The sequence below is a fragment of the Uranotaenia lowii genome, chromosome 2 (assembly GCF_029784155.1).
Source record: "Uranotaenia lowii strain MFRU-FL chromosome 2, ASM2978415v1, whole genome shotgun sequence".
Taxonomy (NCBI): domain Eukaryota; kingdom Metazoa; phylum Arthropoda; class Insecta; order Diptera; family Culicidae; genus Uranotaenia; species Uranotaenia lowii.
In genome coordinates, this window is record NC_073692.1 from 116814239 (window position 1) to 116838672 (window position 24434).

Here is a 24434-nt window from a genome sequence, read left to right on the forward strand (position 1 = left end):
ACTTTTATTCCTTTCTAAGAAAGTTTTTCGATCAAACGATTGGTTTTTAATATACACGCATTCTTAACTGTCCCATTTCGAAATTAACTATGCTTTAGTGAGTATCCTCTTAACATTTCTAGAAATCTCAAATGAAATTTACTTTTTTAATGATTTTTAGAGACAATATTCAAACTTTTGGAAAAGTTCATATCTGCTGGAAACTTCTGAATATCTGGAATGCCACCGATAAGAGTGCATCCCACAAAAAAAAATGTTCTTGAACATTCAAAGATCAAATGGGAAAACTGGCCATTTTTAAAATGGAGTTCTTTTTTTTCATATCAACTAACTGCATGAAAGCTGGATTCAAATATTGATTCAGAAGACATGACCGCATGAGAAAAAAATAGCTTCCATCGAAGTTTTTCATTTAATATTCTTATACCGAAACATAGATAATCGATAATTTTGAATGGAAAAAAATCGTAAAAAAATTCAAGATACCATCGATGCCCACTTGAGATATGTGCAAGCAAAAGACGACACCATTTCTACATACATATTTGGAATATTGTCGAAAACTCGACTCCATGTACCTACACAAACGGCTCGTTTCCATGATGTTCTCGATCAGATTCGTATTCTTTGAATAGTAGCAAGTTGAAGCACACATTCTAGCGCTCAGATCTGCTAGGTGCTTAGCTCGGACAAGTCGTTCCCGCGCCAATCGATCGCATTCGATGGATTTTACGGTTTAGCGGCGCGGTTCAGAACGTCGATTTCTTTAAAGTGACTTTACACAAGTTGTCGGTAAATACACCAATTACTCCTTACTGCCGTTGATAACCGGTGGCGATCGTGTTTCCATCCGTTTTGGAGTTATCATGTGTGTCATTAAAACAAAACAAGACTCAATTCGAATTTAGATTAACTACACAACTGAATGAAGGGGGCTTATATTACAACTAATTGTATGCAAATTGTCGGGCAGTTTTCCGGTAGTTGTTGGTTTAAGATTTACGGCGTAGTGTCGCCAACTGTCAATGAATACTGAATAGTGTTCAGTAATCAGAATCATTCGAATTTTTCAAGTGTGATGCATCTTACAAGACTCGATGACATACTTATGTTGTTTGGAACCGTGAAGATTAATCGTGATTGTGTCCATATGGTTAAAAAATAGTCCGTGGTTTTGAATTTGAAAATATTGAATAAGATTCTCTAACATACAGATTGTTAAATGTTCAAGAAACCTGTCGATTTCAATTGAAAATGTAGAATGAGATAGTCTCTGTACGGCACAATTTAAATATTTACACGAGTTTCTACTCAGATAATGCTTACCTTATCTGGTTTATCTTTCATCATAGCTCTTTGAAGTTTTGAAGTGCTTCGAATTACAATACTTGAGATCTGATAACAAGAAAAAAAAGTTTGTTGTTAATTGTGTCATTCGAACATCTGTTCTAACTGATCATAATTATTTGCAAATGACCCTATAATAAGGTTTACTTTCCAACCGATCTCCCGATTTAACAGTGAAAAGATTTGATTGTTATTGGCTGGATCATCGAGTGATATCAAACTAGCTATCATCAGTTCAGATCTACTGAGGTGAGCGAACGGGAGTCCATGGCTCAATGAAGTCACTTTGCTTGGTTTGCTTCTGAGACAGTTGTGTTCAGATAAATGCCTTCTGTAAGGCAGCCTACATCTATTTTAAGTGCGTGGAGCTAAGCTATGAACAAAAAAGTGAGACTGTGGGTGTCAATATTTGTATTTTTAAGTAAAATTTGGTTACGATACAACGAATTCGGAGATGTGTTTTAAAGTGCCTCTAAAGTTTGCATCAATTCTGTTGTGATCGGCAAGTAGGTTTGGTGCAATTCTTTGTCCATGAGAATAAACCTATCGAATTATGAACATCGTTAACCTTTGGTAACCTAAGTGTGTGCGCGCTCAGTGAATACGTTACATTTTAGAAGAGAAACGTTCCGTCAGATGCTTCGTAGGTAAATGATGAGATCAATATCAGTGAGTGGAGAATTATTATTACCTTGTTAAATCTCAATGAAATTAGTTGTTCCATTTAGCCAGACAGTGCGAAAACAAAAGGTGTCGAGAAGTTGTTGGAAAAACTAACAAGTTGAATCGGTGGGTTTGAAACAGTAACGTACATTTGTTGTAATATGGGTAATCAAATAAGTGATTGTTGTGGTAAATCCACGTCTTGTGCGGATCTTCAAAAATGCTGTGGAAGCTTATGTGCCTCAAAAGATAAGTCCGGCGAGGAACGTGGACGCCTGATGGGACCCCTGAATCCTCTGGCAAAGCCGGTCTTGGAGCTGAAGAGATGGGATGAAGTCGGTAATTGAATGATCCTTATACATTTTTGCACTTGTTCTGGAGCTCCGTCTATCATGTTAAAAATAAAATTGGAAATGCAATTGTTCTATAGAAATTGGTACAAACATTAGCGCACTACTCAAGATATATTTTTTAACCATTTGGTTTTATTGAGGTTTTATAGAGTTTTTTTTTAATTATCACTGTTTTGTGGAATCTCTAGAAAAAAATATAAATAAATTCATCGTTCGTTTCTGAACAGGTTAAAGTTGCTTGTATGTATAAATAAATCAAGATATTTTGAAACAGTTCCAAGAATACATCAAAACACAAACTTTTCTATTTTATTAAAACCCTTTTTTTTCGTTCTGTTTCAATTAAGCATTTCATACGACCGTGGCCTAGAGGATAGCGTTCAAGTCTTCTAAGCCAGAGGTCATGAGATCGAATCTCGGTTTACATACAGCCCAAAAAATAATCCGCACGTCGTGGTTACGTGAAACACACATATTTTTTATCCAATTGATTTTCACGTAGCTTCTACGAGTAAAACATGTGAACGCACGTCAATAAGAATTCGCATGCTATAGACTCAGCTGCAATTTACGTGAATTTTCAGTATGTTCGACGGAATGGGATGATGAAAGCGTAATGAATTAATTTTAGTTTCGAAATGAAATTTGGGTCGATTTGTTTGATGCTTTTCTTTTTTTGTTTTTCATAAATACCAACGAATATGAAATTTAATCAAATTTCTTACCACCATTATTATTCAACACAACACTTACTGTCACTACAATTTTTTGTGATGAGAATTCCGCGGACTCTGCATGCATATGGCCTTCTATTTCCTTACTGGTTTGCTTCCTTTAGAGATCCCGGTTGACTGGCCTGAAAACATCCACAAAATTAGTATTCAAAAACAATCAAAAAAATAACTTGCATTGAACTCACCAGGATGCAACGATTTCTAGGAGCCGCTAATCGGAGTTTACCAAACATGACTTTCCTTCTCGATGCGCCGGAACTTCTCTAACCGAATCACTTTTCGTAGCAGAACGAATTCTCTTATTTCGCGAAACTTCGAAATAACCGTAAACTGCTGACTGACATCAGCTTCAATTCTTATAAGAATTTACTAGCACGCTTGGGAAAAATAACTCCAAACGCCATCCACTTAGACTTTACGTGAAAATCATGAGTAAGTTATGTGGAAGTAAAGTAATTACTACCAAGGCGTCCTTTGTACACTGTGGTTACTAAAAGATTCACGTAAAAACGATATGATGCAACAAAATCTAAGTGTACGTGAAAAATCCCGTATAAATAATTTCCTTATTTTTTTGGGTGTAGTACTCTTTCTGTGGGTTGGTGGTGTTAGCATTAGTATCCTTGAAAGATGTACGCTTTAGTTTATTTAAATCTCTTCAAAGAAACCAGACGGCGGCAACGCTATTCAAACCGTATGGAGCACATCTTTCAGATTTCTCCTCAGATTTCCCTTTTTTTGACAGATTTAAGCTTTTTTCTTCAGATTTAAGCTCTCGTCTCCTATCTTCTCAAGGTAAAAAAAGCTTAAATCTGAGGAAAAAAGGCTTAAAAACGAGATTCACGACCACTTATTTAAAAGATGTTGGTCACACGATACATAGACAAATCGTGTAGCGTTGGCGCCATCTGAAAGAAACATGAAGTTTCTCTGAGATCCTATATGTGTGTTCGTTTAAAAAAAAAAAACAAAGTGTCAGGTTTCGATAATGTACAGTGTCGGACAATAGAATAGGACCGCTCTAATGCAAAATATTCAAATCACCTTTAAACTGCCAATTCAAATATAATAATATGCGACACCTAGCGGCAAGCACTTATTGTAGTATGCCAACTTTGTAAACTGCACGTTTGTTGCAATCAAAGCAACCCGTTTGTTCTACTCGACCAGAAAGCTGTCAGAGGGTGAAAAAAGTCGCGTCATAAAATAAGACCGGCTCATCGGTTCGGCTGTTCCGGCATTTTTAGCGCTCTAGATTTGAAGAAAAGGTGTTGTTTTCGGTGTTGTTTGTCCATTTTCGTGTCCTGGTAAGTATTTCCCATAAAATTAATCGTGTAAATCATGAAAACAAACAAAAAATAAAGATTTCCTTCCCCCTACTCGGTTTTCAGCGAAAAAGCGATGGGTCGGGCACAGCACTGCACGGAGGTCCAGCGAGCGATCATACGGAATCTGTACAAGGCTGGCAAAAGCCAACGCGAGTTTGCCGACTACTTAGGAAGGTCGAAAACTTTCGTTTTCAACGCGCTTCACAGCACCGGCAAACGGGAACTGACCGGCCTCCCCCGCAAAACGACGCCGAAGGACGATTTGGAAATCAAGCGGGCCTCGCAAAATGACCCTTTCAAAGCGTCCAAGCACATCAGAGACGAGCTGAACTTATCTGTGAGTTCCCGGACGGTTCGGCGACGGTTGACGGAGAAGGGACTAGGAGGAAAAGGTCCCCGGAAGGTGCCGATGCTGACGCCGAAGCACTTGAAGGCGCCGCTGAAGTATGCGAAGGACCACTTCGATTGGGTCGGTCCAGAAAAGGAGAAACTATGGAGAAATGTGCTGTGGTCGGATGAGACCAAAGTGAAACTCATCGGCTCGGACGGAAAGAGTTGGGTCCATCGCCCACTTGGCTGTGCGTTTATGCCCCAGTATACAAATAAAACATTCAAACATGGAGGAGGTAGCATCATGGTGTGGGGGTGCTTTTCTTGGTACGGGGTGGGTCCCTTGTACTGGATCGACCGGATTATGGTTCAGCATCTCTACGCCCAGATACTTCGGGAAGTAATGCTGCCACACGCCGAGTGGGAGATGCCTCAAAGTGGCAGTTCCAGCAGGACAACGACCCCAAACATACTGCTAAAACGGTTAAAAAGTGGTTCCAGGATAATAAAGAAGACGTTATGGAGTGGCCAGCACAGTCCCCTGATCTCAATCCTATAGAGAACCTATGGGAAATAGTTAAACGTAAGGTGTACGCCGAAAAATCAAAAAAACAAGCAGCCGCTTTGGGAGAGAATCCAGGCGGTGTGGTACGCTATCCCGGTGAGAACGTGCCAAAATCTGGTGCAGTCGATGCTGGACCGAGTGCGAGAAGTGATGCGTAATAAGGGTTATACCACCAAGTACTAATCCTGCAAATCTATCACGGTATGAATTTCCTTTTTTTTTTAATTTTTTTACCATGAATTCTAAAGCGGTTCTATTTTATGTCGCGTTATTTTAGTCAGTAAGTATGCTTAAAACGCATTTTTAAATAAAGGACAATTGTTTTAACTACGGATGATTTTAATTTCTTCGAAGAATGGAATGTACAATTTGTAATTCGTTTGATGCACTTAAATGGAAATGTTTTTCTCAAAGTTTTGACACTTTCTGTTTTGGATTGCGCTGTGGTCCTATTCTATTGTCCGACACTGTATGTATGTATGTTTGTATGTATGGTTCTCCCTTCGGTAGCAAGGTCCAGCTTATGTCTGTGTGGCTTGGCCTTCGAATCATTTCTCAAGGCTTCCACGGCCGATGGTTCGTCGAGGAAAGGCATCCAACCTTTAGAGACATACAACCCAAGCAACTAAAAGTCGCGTTTTTACTTAACTCCGAACTCCGAAGTTCACATTTGGCTGAAAAAATGTTTTACGGGAACTTCAGGTGACTCTTGTCGCGTAAAAGTTACTCAGGAACTTCTATCGCCCTTTGATAGGATAAACTATCGATAACGAAACTTCTACGCGCATTTAATGGAACTGCTTTCAAGAAGGTCGATAACGTTCGCGTAACATTCCTAAACGTACCATTAAGATACTTGAAGGTGTTTTAAAGAACCTATATGGGAATTCTAAGCGACATGTCAAAAATGTCTGTCAATTTCATGTCATGGTATTTGTTTTGTTTATATCTGTACTGATATTTACAAATGGAATTCAAGATTTTTTCGAATTTTTCTTATAATTGTTAAGATATTCGAATAAATTTTTGATGATGCGAATTATTGTTATTATTCATATTGTGTACTGAAAGTCCTTCAAACGACATACGTAACTAACTATTGACCAACCTATTCAATCATCTCAAATGATATTGAGTTTAAATACTAATTATTACAATGGCAATGAACTATTGCTGGATTGGTCGAGAGGCTGATGAGTTTCATCGCAATCTAGAGAGCAGCGGTTCAATTCCCTAGGCGTGTAAGCAGCTTTTGTAATCAGAACAATATAATTAAAACCAATGAGATAGACCATGAAAGACCGGTAACCTAGCAATCTGACATCTGATTGTCAGAGCAATCTGTCAATCGGATTTTTTTTTTCGGCGCGTAGAAGTTTCTTGACATTCTCTTAGAAGCTGAATAGCGTTCTCTACAGCCACCTAAACGAACTTGAAAGTAGCTTTAAGAACTTATATTTTGGGCTGATTAGCATAACCTTCAGACACAAACGAGAGCTGATTGAGCTTCTATGGAACCTTTTTAAGGGAATTCTGGTTGCTCGGGAATCGAACCCGGTACACCTGGGTTACAAGACTTGCGCCAGCCTATCCACTAGACCACATCAGCGCTCAAAAACAAAGTGTCAGGTTTCGGTAATTAAGTAAAAATGGCTAAAATTTAAATTATTTTTCAATTCTCGATTTATTTTTCCTCCGAAAGGAAGGATGGTTCAGCGTTATTCCTATGCATATACCCTTTCATGTAAAATATTGATAAGTTCTCGAATTGTTTCAAAAATTTAGCATGGAATCCCTGCTACTCCGTCCCATCTTTTTACTGGAATATTGGATTCAAATAATCATAGAACATCCGTATCCAAATGCACTTCCCTGTTAAATTTGGTTTCACTTGCTTCATTTGCTCTTTATGTATACAAAGAAATTTGTAAAATGATCAAAACAACATAAATGTTGTAAATGACAAAAATTTCAGAAATGACCAAAAAGAACAAAATTGATAAAAAAAATTACCAAAATGTCAAAAACTACCTTAACGATAAACATGACAAAAATTACAAAAAAAAGCCAACATGGCAAAAATGACCGAAATGACAAAAATTACAACTATGATGTACATTGAAAAAACAAAAAGAATGAAAATTAAGAGGATTTTTAATTCATTTTCGCTGGACTAGCTGCGTTTATTTGATTCAATTTTGTCGAGGTTTAAAATGGATCATCACTGATCGTATTATTGTGAGCGTGTATCAACACCATAATTGAAGCTCGTTTGGCAACCCTGTGTTGAATGAAAGCACAGAAAGCGTAAACATCACTAGCTGAAGGCGATCCCGAGAAAACAAACTGAGTTCGTCAATAATCAAAAGTAAAACTTTGTATAAAAACCGTGAATCTACTCGATGTACACTGTCCAGAATTTACAATCGTAAAACAGGTAGATGTCTAAATTTATGTAATGTTAGTATTCAATCCCCTTCTATTGTCTCAACAGAATTGATAACAAGACTTGGCTGTCATTACCCGAAGCTCTCCTTCAAAACAAAAGAATAAAAAACTAGCCTGAGTATATGTATGAGCACTAAACATAAATAACAGAAATAGGAGTAAGCCGGCTGAAACAAAAAAAAACGATGAAAAAATTACCATCGAAAACAATGCCAAAAGCCAAAAAGATGAATTTGGATGAAATGGTAGTGGTGTCGGATGCAGAGACTGAACCCGAATCTAAATCTCAAACTGAACCTGAACCCAAAGGCCTACCTCCTGCTAAGAGGCCGAAAGCAAGACGAAAGAAACGAAAAACTAAGGCTGAACTGAAAGCGTTAAATCGTGAACGGGCCAGAAAAATCCGGGATACAGAAAGTGCGGAGGCTCGGTCAATCCGTTTGGAAAAGCTACGCCTGGCCCAAAGAGCTCGTTTGGAAAACGAAACTCCCAAGGAACGTGAGAGACGGTTGCAACGAGCCAATTTCAAAATAGCTAACCGTCAAATAGATGAAACGCCCATTGGCCGGTTGGAAAGATTGGAAAAACTGCGGGAATATCAACGGCGCCGTCTGGAGAAGGAAACTCCTGAAGCCAGAAAGGAACGATTGAGGAAAATGCGTGAATACTCCTACCAACGTCGTGGTGTTGATGCTTCTGAGGTGAAAAAAACAACCCGCAGCTTGAAGTTGGTAATCAAACTGAAACCGGGGACAAAAACAGGTCCACAAAAACCAGAAAAAACAAAAAGTCGTTCGACGGGAGAAAAATCCTTGAATAAAACTAAGGTAACAAACGCAAAAAATAACCAGCCGCGAAAGAAAAAGGGATAAATAAGCTTAGGAATAGAAACTCACATAAAATAAACTGTTCAGCATTGAAAACTTTTTTTATTTCCTTACTGGAGATTTTAGGTATATATCAATACGGTTTGTTCAAAAGATGGAATGAAATTGAGACAAAACCTAAGATAGCACAAAACATGTCAACGATTTCCTCTGTTGAAGTATTCTCGATCATAAGGAATCCTAGCAGATCTGCAAAACACAAGAAAAAGTCACACGAACGAAGAACTTCTGTTGCTATAATAAACTAAAATTAGCGATAAGAACTTAACGATGTGAGAGAAATAAATACAATGTATGCCTTCTTTTAAATATTATTGTTTGCCGTATGTATTAATTACATTTTGTTCAGCAAACGAAATGAAAACAAGAATCGGAGAAGTTTGATGACTACCTTGGTTTGGGTTTACTGTCTTATTCAATCGTTACTTGTTGCATTGATTCAAAAGATCAGACTGAGGCTGAAAAGGCGTTTTTCATAGCGTTTTTTACAGAATTCCATTATATTTTGTAAGTAATGTAAATATTACTTGAAAGATTTACTTTTTTTTTGTAAGCTGTGATTTAATTTTTTCATGTCCATCGTTTACATGAAATGTACAGCGTATACAGAATTGATTGAAACATCGAAATCCTCTTCATTTTAAACCATTCATTTATTTAAGCATAGGTTTTTTATTTAAACCATATGAAGCGTAAGAAGTCCTCACAAGTACTCCCAATAGTTTATGTCATGATCTTCCGATAAAGTTTCACCTGAATATTTCGTTTTGCCTTTTTAATTTGGAACAGATTGTGACACAATGTGACAGGATTATTGGATAAACTAACATAATCAAGTGAAAATTCTTGATGTTGGTTTCTTTGACTTCCTACTTTCAAAACGACAAAAATGTACACGAGCTAAGCAAACACTCGCAATCGTTTGATGTCAGAACTATTCCCTAGCAAACCAGTATTTACTTGAGTGGTTATTTTTCAATGAGCTGAAAAATATTGAAATAATTTTTATTTAGACTTGGGTCTTGTACAGTTAACAAATATACTTTTGGTATCAAATTCGGTATTGAGATTCAGCCTTCAGATTTCACTAGTAAAATTTCCCTGAACAATTCGAATAGTATTTTAACATTTCCGTTCCGCAGTTGCATTTGCCCCGCTACAATTTTATACAATTTTAAGCATTTGTTGTGTTTTTGGAAAGATATTCATGGTGGCCCCTCAATATCAATTTTTGATTTCCCCCCTTTTTTCCCGATTCTCAAATACTAAAAATGTTTTTTAATTATCAAATGCTTATTTAAGGGGGGTAGGGTCTAACACTTTCAAAAAAATCGATTTTTATTTTTTTTTATTTTCTTATTGTAAAACATTTTAAGAATGTTGTGTAAAATTTTCAAGTCAATCGAAGCAAAACTGTAGAAATTATTGGCTTTTATCTCCTCTTATCTAATACTGCAAGAATTCTAGAGCAGAAACTTCAAACGCGTTTTTCTCGAAAGCACATTTTTGAAGTCAGTGGACATCGTCATTTGAAAACTACTTCACCGATTCTTTTCAAATTTGAAACATATTTTCTACATATAAAATACCAGACCCCAACGTTTTTCTTTTTTTTTTTTTTTTCGTTACTTTGAGGAGATTTTACAGATAAAAAAATGGCGGATTTTTTCGTGAAAAATCGTAATTTTTACTTCAAACAGCCACAAAAATTTCATAAAATTTTTTTTAAGTCAAATAAAAACGTTGGGGTCCAGAAAAACATCTATTAAAAATATTTTGCTCTGATTTTTTTACTTCAGATGATTCTGTGCTGAGATACAGTGTCCACCGCAAATCCTGTTTTCTAAAAGGCATCCTCGAAAGTGCTCCGTCACCGGCTCATTTTTCAATATTTTTCTACGAAAAAATTACTAAATGTTCTTTAAACAATGCTTTGTATAATGCAAAAAATTTGAATACATTTGTTTGAACGATAGCTCTAGAAAAAAATCGTGAAAATGGTGTTTTTTTACCCGTTAGACCCTACCACCCCCCCCCCCCCCCCTTAACGATTTTATTTAAAGGTAATAATTTTATTATACTTTTTCTCTCCAAAGCCAAAAATTATAGCTTATATAAAAAGATCTCAAATTTCGTGACCTGCCCTTTGTTCTGTGTATTTTCATATCTCGCTCAAGAGAAATCCATTTTTCAAATTAAAAAAAAACCAAACAAAAATGAGAGAATGTACAGAGTTTGGGACAACATTTAAGGAAATTGGATAAACGCAGTGATATCTAAGAAGTGTATTCGAAAAATCTGGCGTGAGCTTTCATTACGTGGTATGAAACATCTTAAGAATTCACAGAAAACAGCTGCAAAGGTTATCAAAACATCTTTAAAATTTTTATTTCACAAATAGAATATGTTGTGCAATGTCCACACTACAAATATTCTAAATGGAGAGAAATTGCGACTAGTTTATGTCAGTTTTTGTATTTTTTTCGTAATACTTTTGTTAACATTCTGTTTCATTTTCTGCTAATTTTCGAAAAATATATGGAAAAATGACAAAACATGATAATTTAAAAGCATGTTTACTCGAAATAAGATTTTATGCACTTAATCCTTTTAGCTCCAAGGGCCTCATATTGCTTCAAACTTCCAGTAAACACTTAACATAGGTTAAGTTTCCTCGGCAATTACTAAAACTGTTTGATTAGTTTGTTTTGATATAAAATCATATACATATCTTTTATTTTGGTAAACAAAATTATATATTTTCCATTAATTTGCATTATTGAATACATACTTATTGCTATCAAGCCGGTTAAATAACGTAAAAAATAGTATTATTCCTTGATATCCGAATTTTAGTCCTGTTCAAAGTTTACAGGTTAAATAAGATTCTTATGACTGAATTCCGGCAATGTTAGTGATAACCGAATAGATTAAATGTTCATCCATGGAAAATGGCACAATTGGTTTTTTAAATCGACTGATATAAAGATGAACAATTAAGAACATAAAAAAAGCTCTTGCCTAAACATTTTATTTCGCAGGTTTTTTTTCTGTTTACTAGATTTTTTGAGACTAGGTATACAATTTAAAGATTAATAAGCATTGCCATCTAAAATTAATATTTTTTAGTATAACCCAAAATGATCCTACAAAATAAGATAAACATGTGGAGCATATACAAAATCTGTGACTTTTAAATTAAAATCTTTAATATACATTTTTACAACAATTTGTTTTTGAGATACTGGATCAAAATTTGTTTGCAGCTCTGTGAAATTATAGATATTTTAGTATTGAACCTGATGTTAAGTTCTATAAAGTAATTTAATAATTTTTCATAGAATTTTGTCGTTGTTATGTTAAATTCACTTTGATTCGTGATTTTAGAAATGTGAATTACGACCTCACCGGCCCCCTGAGCCCTTCCAACGCCCCCCAAATTTCAAAATTGAGGTATTTCTAAGTCGGTTAGTGAGAGATAATATTTTTTTCATTCCAAGCAAAGATATGGTTGTATGCTGGTATTTATGGAAATGATAAAAATTGAATAATAAAGACAGAGGTGAACCGATTTAGATTTCTTATCGATATGACCTAGCATCAAAGTCTCCAACAAAAATTCTAATTTCTGGTCAAGAACAGTTTCTGTAATTCTGTTATTCGATCCAAAAAGTTGGTGACGATTATCTGTGATGCTATTTTCAAAAATTTCATAGCAAAATCATGCCAACAATCTTGACTCAGAACTGATGTCAAAATCTCAAAAACTGATCCCAGGTTCAGAATTCAGCTACAGTTTTTCAAAATTTTCTCACTTATTGGTAGATATTCTATTCTGAATACTCATTTTTAAATAAGATTTGACTCATTACAGAAATTCTGGTTCCTTATAATCAAAATCTGAATTGTATTTGTGTTTTAATATTTCGGACTATGTATCCAGTTTAGGATTCTTGATTTTCAGTTCGAATTACCATTCAAAGTTTAAATGGAAAGCAGTGTTTGAAATCGTCGCCAAAATTTGGTTTTACATTTCCTTTAAAATTTGATTCATGAATTTCGGAACTGATACGCATTTTTAAACATTCATTTAATATTTTTTCCGAATTTAAAAAAAAAACTTAGAAACCTTCTGAGTTTTTGTTTCAAATTCAGATTCAAAGTTCATGAACATTATTTATGCTAAATTCAAACAAAACAAAGATTCAAAATGGAGATAAAGGATCATCATACAAAAATTTAGATTTACAAGTGATTTAAATAAAGAATAATCATTGAAATCCGAAACATCCGAATTATAGTTATGAATTCATGATTGAGGGCTTTGAAACTGGTTTCGATTCTTGGCTCATATGTTTAAATTCAGAAACCGTTTTCATTTTCATTTAAGAAAACGTATTGAAATTGATAAATTCCAAAACAGATTGAAAATTAATATTTTGAGTACAGGTCAAAATTTAGATTCAGATTCAGCTCGTAATTGAGTTCCACAATCAAAATAAAATGATTTTGACTATTTCGGTAAGGAATTTAAATTGCAAGAGATCGCAGGCTCATAATTCTGTTCGTTAGTTCGATTATAAAATTTAACGAAAGTATTTTTGTTTGCACAATTCAGCTGAATATGACAAAAATTAAGTAGAATTTTATTTCATTTTGAAAGTTTTGTCTTATGAAATACTTTTCTAAAAAAACCCCTTTCGCGGGAATTGATTTTTGATGAAAAGTGATTCATGATAAAGAAAAATTTATCTTCTCTTTAAAAATTGCAGGGAATTCTATATGGTTTGGTTTATTGTTCAACATTTCAGTTTTTTCAAGAACCAAATTTCAAGCTAAAATCTTGAACTAGGATCGAGTTTGCATAAATCCGATTTGAATCGCAAAATTTTTATCTTTTACTTTTACTTTAAAAAATTGGATTCATTTTTAGAATTTTTTTTTCTTTAAAAAATATTGTAAGTATAAATCAAATCAGCAAAATTAAGCTAGCCAGATTACCGGGTTTTACCCGGACTTGCCCAAGTGTTTAATAAAAATAAAATGGGAAAGGTTTGGCTCTGCCCGGTTGCCCAAATTTAGTTGAAAATTTCCTGATTTTGTCCAGATTCACTCACATTTTTTTGGAAAATCAAACGAACAATTCAAATTGAATCATTATTATTTTTAATTTTGCAGCCCGAAAATGAAAATATTCAAACTAGATTTATTAAAATAAACATAAAGGATTTTATGGGAGCCTGAAATACGATTCAAAATCTGATTACATATTACAATTAAAAAAAAATGATTCAATTGTTTTTTTCTTTATTTTTGTTGAATAGTTCGTGGATTTTAGTCAATTTTTTTCCAGATATTGCCCGAGTTTTGGTTTAAAAATTTGAAAATAGAATGTCCGAATTTAGACAGGTTTTAAATAAAATAACCCGGCGCGGGATACGGGATACGTGCGGCAGAACTTTTGGCAATCTTAAGTTCTCCAGATTTTTATGCAAATTTTGAGATTTCAACCATCGATGAAACTAAGTTTCCTATTTTGTTACTTAAGGATTCTTTATACAAATCCTTATCAAAGTTTCTATTTAACACGAAAAACTTAGAAATTAATAATCGAATAGTTATTAAAAATAATATTTTAACTTTTTTTTTTCATGCATCGTTTGAGCAAAAATTGTATATGGAAAAAATGTTCGCGAAAAAGTTCAAATCGATTAAAAAATTTGAATTGTTCAAAATTATCAAGATGTACGGCCCGTGCTGACTTTGATGCCCAAATTGATTGCAAACTTAGATCATAATAAGGTGTCAATAGCAAACTGAAAGCATTTTTTGCTGTTGATTTTTATACGAGAGCAAAATCAGGCATAATAAAGGTTTCATAATTTTTTTTGACAGCAAGCTGAGACCACATTTAGGTATTAGTAGCAAACAGCAAAATTTCGAGTAGAATTAAATTTGATAGTTTAGGCATGATTAAGGCCTTCCCTTTGGTGCCCGAATCGATAGCAAAGGGTGACGAAAATGAGCTATCAATGCCAAAATTATAGCATTATTTAGTGTCGTATTTTTTGCTAATGGCAAAACTAGGTTTAATAAAAGCAAATAGTAGGATGATGGCAAAACAACACCAAAGTATAGCATTGATAGCTAAATGAAAGCACTATAAGGTGTTGATTTATCTTCGAAAGTTAAATATGGCATCATTCAGTTTTTATTTGTTTCCATAGAGCAAAAAAGTGAGATTAACAAAACTTGGTACCACTTTGCTAACCAAGTATGAAAATTTGTGCTCTCATTTTTGCTGTGTACCACCTTGTGTCAAGCATAATGAGAGCAAATTTGGCTCTCAGGGCGTGAAAGCAAAATTGGCTATAATCATGTATCTATTCAATTTTGCCTTGTATTTAAAAAACACTGCGTGAAATATCGGTTTTCCTTTGAACACATGAATTTGTTTTATTTTCCCTCTTTCAGTTACGTTTTAGTTGAAAATTTGTTTTAAAAAACTATGACGTAAAGCTCTGCTAATTATTAATAAATATTATTTAGAGTGCGGCCCTTCGAAAAGATTTAAAATCAAAATTGGCCTTTTGCTTCAAAAGGTTGCTCACACATGAGGTAGAGGTATCTTTTTTTTAAATTTTTGTGTTACGCAACAAAATTTGAGCTTGAGCTTGAGCTTGCTATCAACTACGGTCCACCTACGGCCCCTCCCGGCCAATGGCATAATGGTTGCACTCCGTGATTGGTTCGAGATAATCAACATTGTACAATGAACCAATTGAAAGATTGCTGGGAACAAGCAATACAATCTCACTGTACCATTTTGAGGATCTCCTACTTTTAAATGAACCAATAACGACGCCGGCCAAGTCCGTGTAGTCGATAGGAGGAAGGGAAGTGCAGCACATGTGATGATTTGTTTTGCGGAGACCGGCTGTACGCCATCCCTCCACAAATCTCACGCTGAATGTTTGGGGGTAAAGGTATTGTGGCATGGATATCACTATGGTAAGTGATGTGGCCATTTGAAACCTAAGCTCCTACACCTCCTGAATCCTATGTTTCCTATTGAAACTCCTAAAAACTCCTATAGAGGCCATATAAATAAAGAATTCAAAAAAAAAGGTACACTGTAGAACAGTAACCGTGGTTAACATTATTCACACTTTTAAATGAGAAAAAAAATCTTTCATAACGAATTAGTATAAAAGCACAATTATTCATCTCGATTTTTATCCATATTAAACCTAATTTAGAACAATTAAGTGTCCCTATCTGAACTTGGCCTCAATTATTGAAAGCTGTGAGAATTTGTTGGTTGACCCTCAGTCCTCACCGATATAGATACACTTTTATTCCATTTATTCAATTTTGGAAATACTTAACTATTCCATGTAAAACGGCAGAATATTTAAAAATCTACACTTTTGATTGTATTTAACAAAATTGTTTGCCTGACATATGAAGCTATTTAATATTCTGGTAAAATTGATCACGTTAGTTCTAATCCGCGAAGAGTTAAACCATCATAAAAAAAAATGAAATTGAAATATCTGTGATGCAAGATGCACGTCTGCTAAATTTGCTATAATGGTTTCACACCTTGACATTAACATTATTGACTATCATTAATTGACCCAGGGCGAGAAGTAAAACCGGTAGAATCTCATATTTCACTCTTCAAAACACGGGAAACTTATGCAACATCAGTAAAATGCTAATCCCCCATGCACTCATGAAAATAATATATTAAATAAAGAAAATACATTTCATTTACGACATTCAACGCGCACAACCTAGAGGCCCGAAACTCTGTAGGTACTCACCAACAGTCCCATTAGGAAAGAAAGTAAGAACTCGAAACACAGACCTTCTCGTGAAAAAAAGGTGCTACCGGCGATAAGGACTAGAATTTTTATAAGGACTCCAACACTCAAGGACTCCAACACTTAAGACATATCCGATCTCCCTACGGCTAGCAAACATCATTAGACTTAGATTCTATCCACCCGCTATCCCTCATATCTGGAAGCTAAATTTAATAATATAATGTGAAAAGGTACTTAGCTTTTCTTTCGGGTCCTCATATGTCCATGTAAATCCTATCGCAGCAAGCCGAGCAAAACTAAATACTTATGTCATTTCTACAGCAGCTCGGCCAACAGCAACTCCTCGCCATGATCTTATTTCAATCACATTTTCTCATTTTTTTTATTCCCCCAATTTCACATGCATTTTTCAGCTAATTTAATTTTCCGTCTCTTTCGATTAAATAAGTGCATCACGTTGAACGCTTCGCTCTTTTCCTCTTTCACTCCAGTGCAATACGTTTTGATGCAAATTTTTCACTAAAACCCAACCATTCCGAAAACCCAGCGCAGCGCATGTATATTCAAAGTTCACTATATCCCAACCCTAACGACACTAGCATTTATACGCATGCAACGGAAATACAGACTTCCCTAAACATTTTTGAGGTTCCAAACCTGCCTCTTGTACAGCATTTATTTTAAGTTTTTCTAATAACTATTCCCTGAGCTTCAAAATGCCAGCCCGCACAGTCGGGGGACGAGAAAAACCATCCACTACACATTTCGATAGCCGTCTACCGATTCTTCAATTCTTTCTCCTTTCCCGGCAATAACTAGCAAGCACTTTTAATGTAAACTACTGCAAATTACTACTTTGGTAATAATGTTTTCGAGGTTTTTCTATAATTTTAATAGCAAAATAAAAACTTGGAGAAAAAAAAACACGTGCGCTCCGAACTGGTCAACGCCTACTTCAAATTTTTGTGTTACGCAACAAAATTGTATACAATCTTCATGATACAATATCGATAAATCGAGTTATTTCAATACCAAAATTTGAAAAAAAAAAAAGCTGGAGTACAAAAGCTGGTAACATTTTCACCTTTCGCAGTACTTTAAGCTTTATTTTTTCCCCTCTTTGGGTTTTCTAAAGTTTGTAGAAGTCGATTAAAAAATTATTGAGATATAAGGTGTAAGATCCAGCGTTTCAACTTTTGTGGGGTCTTGTGCCTTAAATAATCATTGGGTTTTAAGTGTTAAAGGTACCTAAATTTTGTACCAATTTACAACACTTCCGATATCATTGAAATGGTACTATAGTACCGTATATAGTATTCTTGAAAAGATCAATTCTATTTTCACGACTCCTATTTATCGACCTATATTTATCAGAACAATTATTTCGATCAACATTTCTGGATCCTAGTTTGATAGTTGGGGATTTTTTTTAATTATCTGACAATTTGCGCCGGGGGTCTTCAGATTTTCCCCAAAATTGAAAATTTGGTTCATTTTTGCGACTTAAAAACACATGTATTTTTTCAGATTTCTAACATTTTTATTTTTTGAGTTAACTTCGGTTAGATTTTTTTGTAAATAAAAAATAACCATTTTTCAAAGCTACATAACTCTATTGTTTCTCAACGGAAATTATAAAATAGCACAAATTTTATCAGCTTTCCAAATAGAGTAGTTGAAAAAAAATTAAATAATGACCTTCAACATGAAAAGTTGTAAATAAACTTTAAATGGCGTCTAAAAGTACCGTCTGCACCACCGAATATTTTGCAAAAAATACCATTGTATAGCTCGATTCATGATGCAACTTTCATCTGAAGACACCAAAGTGGGCCATTAACACCTTGAAGAGTTATGAAAGAAATAATGACAATTCATCTCTTTTTTTGCATCGAAAACAAACAATGGTGGAACAACTGCACTCACATATGGGGATAGCAAGTACTTCTAACAACATGGAAACAAAAGAACTTACCAAAGCAGGTAAAAAACACTACTTTTTCGTGCTTTGTAGAGTGTTTGCAGCAAAACTGGCTTTAAATTTTAACCAAAATTCTGAGTATCGTATTGTTTAAGTGATATAACTAATAATGGGAATGTTGCTTTTACAACCTGGTCATATAATATATAACTTATTAATTTTTCGATCAAAGATCATTGTGAAGCATAATCAATGCCAATAGTAAAAGGTTCAGTCCCTGTGTTTGGGATCACAAAAATGTGATTAAAAAAAATGAAATATATACGTGCGTATTTATGTCGGGAGCTAAGCACTGGACACCAAAATCCTTTCCCATTGATCAAAAAAGTATGAGAAAGTGCCACAAATGTTGTAGAAATAATCAAAGAGCTCAGTATGGCCAACCCAGACTGTAAAATGATGAAAATATGATACTTTTACCGTATTCGTTTTCTACATTTGCCCAGTTTTGAGGTTTACCATACTAGAACGAACATAATTCGTTGTCAGTGTTTTGCTATCTCGATCGCTCACACACGAATCTTCAGTGTTTCACCGTTCATTTTAAATCAAATCTGGGGAATTACGGATGTAAAACTTAGCGCATAAACTTCCAAAAATTACAGTAAAATGTGCATAACTTGTTGTGACCTGGTGCAAAACTGGGTATAAACGAATACTTTATTAGATTTTTGGATATAACATGAAGTCAGTTAAGCTGCAACAATCTAGATCCCCTTCTTTCATAACAGTCCCATATACAAAAATGAGCAAGCGAGACAATCAGCTTTTTCTGCTTTGGAATATATTTTTAAATTGTGACCACCACTTTCAGCATAAACGAAAATCGTGTCTAGGTTGTCATAATAAATCGTTAGGCCTGAAATTTTCGAAGTTGGGTTATTGGTAAGGTCGAGAGCACCATTTTTGTTCATTATGGGACTGTTAATCGACCATATTTGAAACCTTTTTCGAATCTACTAGCATAACAGTCCCATACAAAATATATTTTTCTCACCAAGCTACTTTCTAAGACTTAAATTTGATCATTTTTGAACTTCTAAATGCAATTGTCAGAAAAAGAAACATACTTTTGCAAAAAAATATCATGAATTCCACATTGTAAGTTGAATCTTTTTACGATTTTTGATTGCATCCGATAATTTTTCGCTCAGGAAGTTATTCCTAAGAAAGTCAGACCTGCCTTCGAAAACTAGTGTGCATCATTCGACATCAAGTGAGTTAAAAAAATGTTTAAATGATTCAAAGCAATAAACCAAAGACTATTTCGCCGAAAGAAACATTGAAAAGTAACCAAATCCGTGGTATTCCACATATGGGACTGTTATTCAGGTATATTTCATATAGGACAGCCACGAATTGAAATTTTTTTCGAAATTTCTAGAACAAAACCTCTTTTTTTAGTCTTTTATGTTGAAGGGCAGTCTGAAAAAGACGAAAAAATAGTGTTTTTTACCTGCTTTGGTAAGTTCTTTTGTTTCCATGTTGTTAGAAGTACTTGCTATCCCTATATGTGAGTGCAGTTGTTCGACCATTGTTTGTTTTCGATGCAAAAAAAGAGATTTGTTGTCATTATTTCTTTCATAACTCTTCAAGGTGTTAATGGCCCACTTTGGTGTCTTCAGATGAAAGTTGCATCATGAATCGAGCTATACAATGGTATTTTTTGCAAAATATTCGGTGGTGCAGACGGTACTTTTAGACGCCATTTAAAGTTTATTTACAACTTTTCATGTTGAAGGTCATTATTTAATTTTTTTTCAACTATTCTATTTGGAAAGCTGATAAAATTTCAATGCATTTTGATGTGCTATTTTATAATTTCCGTTGAGAAACAACAGAGTTATGTAGCTTTGAAAAATGGTTATTTTTTATTTACAAAAAAATCTAACCGAAGCTAACTCAAAAAATAAAAATGTTAGAAATCTGAAAAATACATGTGTTTTTAAGTCGCAAAAATGAACTAAATTTTCAATTTTGGGGAAAATCTGAAGACCCCCGGCGCAAACCCGTCAGATAATAAAAAAAAATCCCCAGTTGGAAAAATGATTATTATATTCAGCTAGACGCCCAAGCAAATAGTAAACGCCCGGAAGGATGACTAATTCGTGTAGAACACTGAAGCACGACCACGAAATAAATCAGGGATAGGACGATGATGATGATTGCTCTTGAGCCGTTCCGTTTTTCAAACGCAGCTTCGACACATCAGTCAGTCACTCACTCACTCGAGTCAGTCAGCCGGCCAATATTTTTTTTACGGTATCGTATATAAAATCTACATTTCTCCGATTGCGCGCGCCAGTCCGGTTCGCATCGCTGATCGTGAAATATATTATTGCTGAGTGACAATTTCCCGCGGGATCCACCGGGTATTGCGAAGATATTGTGTAACAAAATAGTAGTCGAAAAGTGTTTGTAATCCTGCTGCGTTGAGAAATGTTCAATATCTATGGAGCCGGAAATTTGCCACCGTTCATGACGATGTGGCCTTCGATCAACGGTGAGTTTAGTGAGTTTGTGTATTGAATAAAAGTTGTTAGAAGTGATGTTCTCGGAGCTAATTCTTAACATTCCACCTTGAATTACGAATGTGTTATTATAGAACCGGATTCGGGCGGTGATGATGAGACGAGCGTCCTCAGGGTTCTTGAGGTGGATCCTTGCATAGCAGAGAATGGAACGGCCCATCGGACCAACCGCTTTGAGCTGATGAATCGAGATTCTATCGATGGAAGTTCGTCGGTGCTAATAGCGAGACGAGGTCAAAGTATTAAATTCAAGATTCTTTGCAATCGTGAATTCAACGAAGAACGGGATATTGTTTCCATAATGTTGGCCGTTCAACCGATGAATAGTGAAACAATTAGCCATGGTCACTCTACAGTGGTTTACTTGCCACTAGACGTTTCAGGGGGCGAATTTGATGAAAATGTGACCAGCTGGAAGGCTCGATTAAGTAAAATTAAAGAGAACACGATGCACGTAGAAGTTATTACTTCTCCAATGGCTTCAGTTTCCCGATGGGAACTTTCTGTTGACACAAAACTCAAGGGAAATGACAAAGTTAACAGCTCCAACACACCTATTCCGTTCTATCTGCTGTTCAATCCTTGGTGTGAGAGAGATGCTGTTTTCTTAGAAGGTAAATCTATTATCAATATTTGATATGGATTTTAACACTGAGTGTATTATTTATTTCTTTTCAATTCACAGACGAATCTCTCCGTGAAGAATACGTCCTAGCCGATACGACTATGATCTGGCGTGGGTGTGACCGAAGTTTTCACCCAACAATTTGGAAGCTGGGCCAGTTCGAGAAAGATATTTTGGACTGCGGTTTACTGTTGGTGTCCCGTGTTGGGCGGGTGCGTGCAACTTACCGCGGTAATCCCATACGGGTGGCCAGAGCTCTCTCGGCTGCAATAAACAGTAACGATGATAATGGTGCCTTGATCGGCAACTGGGACACAGAATTTCCCGATGGAACAGCTCCAACTGCTTGGGTGGGATCTGTAGAAATTTTGCAGCAATATTATCGCAATCGAAGATCCGTTAAGTATGGCCAGTGTTGGGTATTTTCGGGAGTTTTGGCTACAGTTGCTCGAGCATTGGGTATTCCCTGCAGAGTTGTGTCTAACTTCAACTCAGCTCACGATTCGGAGGCTTCACTAACCATCGACTACTACTTCGGAAATAATAACGATCACCTGAAAGAATTTAGCTCCGATTCAACCTGGAATTTCCACGTATGGAATGAGTTGTGGATGAAGAGGGAAGATCTGGGTCAGGAATCTGCTGATCTGTACGATGGATGGCAGGCCGTTGATGCAACTCCTCAAGAGTTATCCGATGGAATGTACAAACTTGGTCCAGCTCCAGTGAAGGCCGTAAAACGCGGTGAAGTTAATGTTTTGTACGACTGTGATTTCGTTTTTGCTGAAGTTAATGCAGATGAAGTTTACTGGCGCTATAGAGGACCAGGACAAGCCATTAAACTTATAAGAAAAGATCCTTCGCGTATTGGTCAATTTATCAGTACGAAGGCTGTTGGCATATGGGAACGTGAAGATATTACGGAATCGTACAAGTTCAGAGAACGATCCTGTGATGAAAGAATCACTATGATGAAAGCTTTAAAGGAAACCAGTAATCCTTTCGCTAGACTATACACTAATGAAGAATTCCATGACATTCACTTTGATCTGGACATCCGAAATGATATCAAAATTGGCGAGCCGTTCACAATCACGTTAAACGTGAGGAACACATCCGATGAAAACACCTACCCGGTAGAAGGAATTGTTCATGTTGACACGGTTCTGTATACCGGTAGAATGAGAAGACCTCTGAAAGCTCTACCATTCAAAGTTGAAGTTGAACCAAATTCCACCAACACCGTAGAACTTCACTTAGAATTTGACGAGTACTACAGCAACGTTTTAGATCAAGCTTACTTCAAGATCCTTTGCTCAGCCAGCGTCGAGGGAACGAATTATGAATATTTCGCTCAAGATGACTACCGTGTCAGGAAACCAGACATCAAAATTGCCCTGGACAACGAACCAATCGGTAAAAGTCCTCTGTATGTAACAGCCACCCTAACAAATCCATTGCCCATCCCACTGACCAGTGGCGTGTTCAAGTTTGAATGTTCCGGTGTGTGGCAATCGGTCGACATTCCGTACGATTACATCGGAGCCGGAGAGGAGTCAACGGTTAAGTTTCGCATCATGCCTCATTTCCAAGGGACCGCACAGATAGCCGCCAAATTTAGCTCAACCGAACTGAACGATGTTGATGGTTTTCTTTCATTCCATATTCAAGAGGATCGAGACAGTGAATTAAATGCCGGTCATTCCCTAAAAAATACGCTAGTATTTTCCTGATTTCTAAGCCTGCGATTTCGTGTTATTTTTTTTGCGTTATCCCACCATGACTCAATAAAATTTGTCCTATTGTAAAGAAAACATCTTTTGATTATTCTTCGGTTCATTTGAAGGTATGACGAATAGATGGAGGCGTCTTAACAAATGCTTCAAATAACCACATCAGTTATAGAGTTTTATGAGACTTCACCACTAAGAAAATGATTGATGACATTCAACAATAAAGACCACTTTGTAAATTAAAACATTTACATCCGAAAATGTTTGTTCTACATGCATATGCAAAACATTCATCATTCTACCGATGAATTAAGTTTTTTTTCCTAACTATAAATATTAGAAAATCGATATCGATTAACGTTATTTTGGTGCGTGTGTTGAATAAGCAGAGCACACATAAATATCATTCGTTGATTTGCAGAAATTCATTTTCTAAAATTTTCTCTGTGAGCTCCTTTCCTGTTGAGTATTGATTCATTTAGAAACTTTTCAGAGAAATAAAATCAAAACTGATTGAAAAATGTAGGAGCTTTGCAACATTCGCCAGATTATTGTATATAACACAACATTGCTTTATAGCTGAACTCTCACAATCAATGGAATGAATGTTTAGAGAAGATATAAAATTGTTTTTTTTTCTCGGGAAAGGGAAATTTAAGTTTTGATTCAGATTTGAATCTTTTTAAAATCCATGAATAGTCTTTTTTCAGAGCAGCAAATGTCATATTTAGATTGCTTTACTGCCGTTCCAAGCAAGACTGTCCCATGTGACTTTTGAGTCATTTTCCCTTTTTTGCTGAAAACATTCTCTTTTAGTGTTAATTTCCGAATAAAAACACAAACAAGAATACTTTGTTCTGAACTTATACGAAATTGTTGACGCTTCTCTCTATGTTGATGTTTCTACATGGGACAATTTTGCTTGGAACGGCAGTTTAGCGTTCTCAAAACAGCCATAACTAGTTTTAACCAAAAAAAAAAAAAAATTTCATGGACGATCAGGCACGGGAATCCCGGTTTCTTCTTGATTATGTATCCTTAGTTACCGAAAAAAACATTTGATTCATTGTACTTATG

The 24434-nt window shown here is 35.5% G+C and overlaps 3 protein-coding genes across 4 annotated transcripts in view; all 3 read left to right on the forward strand.

Annotated features, from left to right (window-relative positions):
- The first annotated feature begins 675 nt into the window (after window positions 1–675).
- Window positions 676–24434, forward strand: part of LOC129742515 (annulin-like) — a 68969-nt gene continuing 45210 nt past the window's right edge. The window contains exons 1-2 of one of the 2 annotated variants that reach the window (XM_055734421.1): window positions 676–792; window positions 2076–2349. In XM_055734421.1, coding sequence (XP_055590396.1) covers window positions 2172–2349 — 178 coding nt within the window. In that variant the 5' untranslated portion in view covers window positions 676–792; window positions 2076–2171. Of the gene's footprint in view, window positions 793–1457; window positions 1995–2075; window positions 2350–24434 lie in introns of those variants that run through there. The other variant, XM_055734420.1, reaches the window with a different exon arrangement.
- Window positions 7621–8935, forward strand: LOC129742519 (RNA-binding protein 25-like). Its single transcript, XM_055734426.1, has 2 exons — window positions 7621–7757; window positions 7815–8935. The coding sequence occupies exon 2, from the start codon at window positions 7954–7956 to the stop codon at window positions 8638–8640; it is 687 nt and encodes a 228-aa protein (XP_055590401.1). The 5' UTR covers window positions 7621–7757; window positions 7815–7953; the 3' UTR covers window positions 8641–8935.
- On the forward strand, window positions 20754–23438 carry LOC129742516 (annulin-like). The gene is made up of 3 exons (XM_055734423.1): window positions 20754–20971; window positions 21074–21613; window positions 21685–23438. The coding sequence occupies exons 1-3, from the start codon at window positions 20908–20910 to the stop codon at window positions 23355–23357; spliced, it is 2277 nt and encodes a 758-aa protein (XP_055590398.1). The 5' UTR covers window positions 20754–20907; the 3' UTR covers window positions 23358–23438.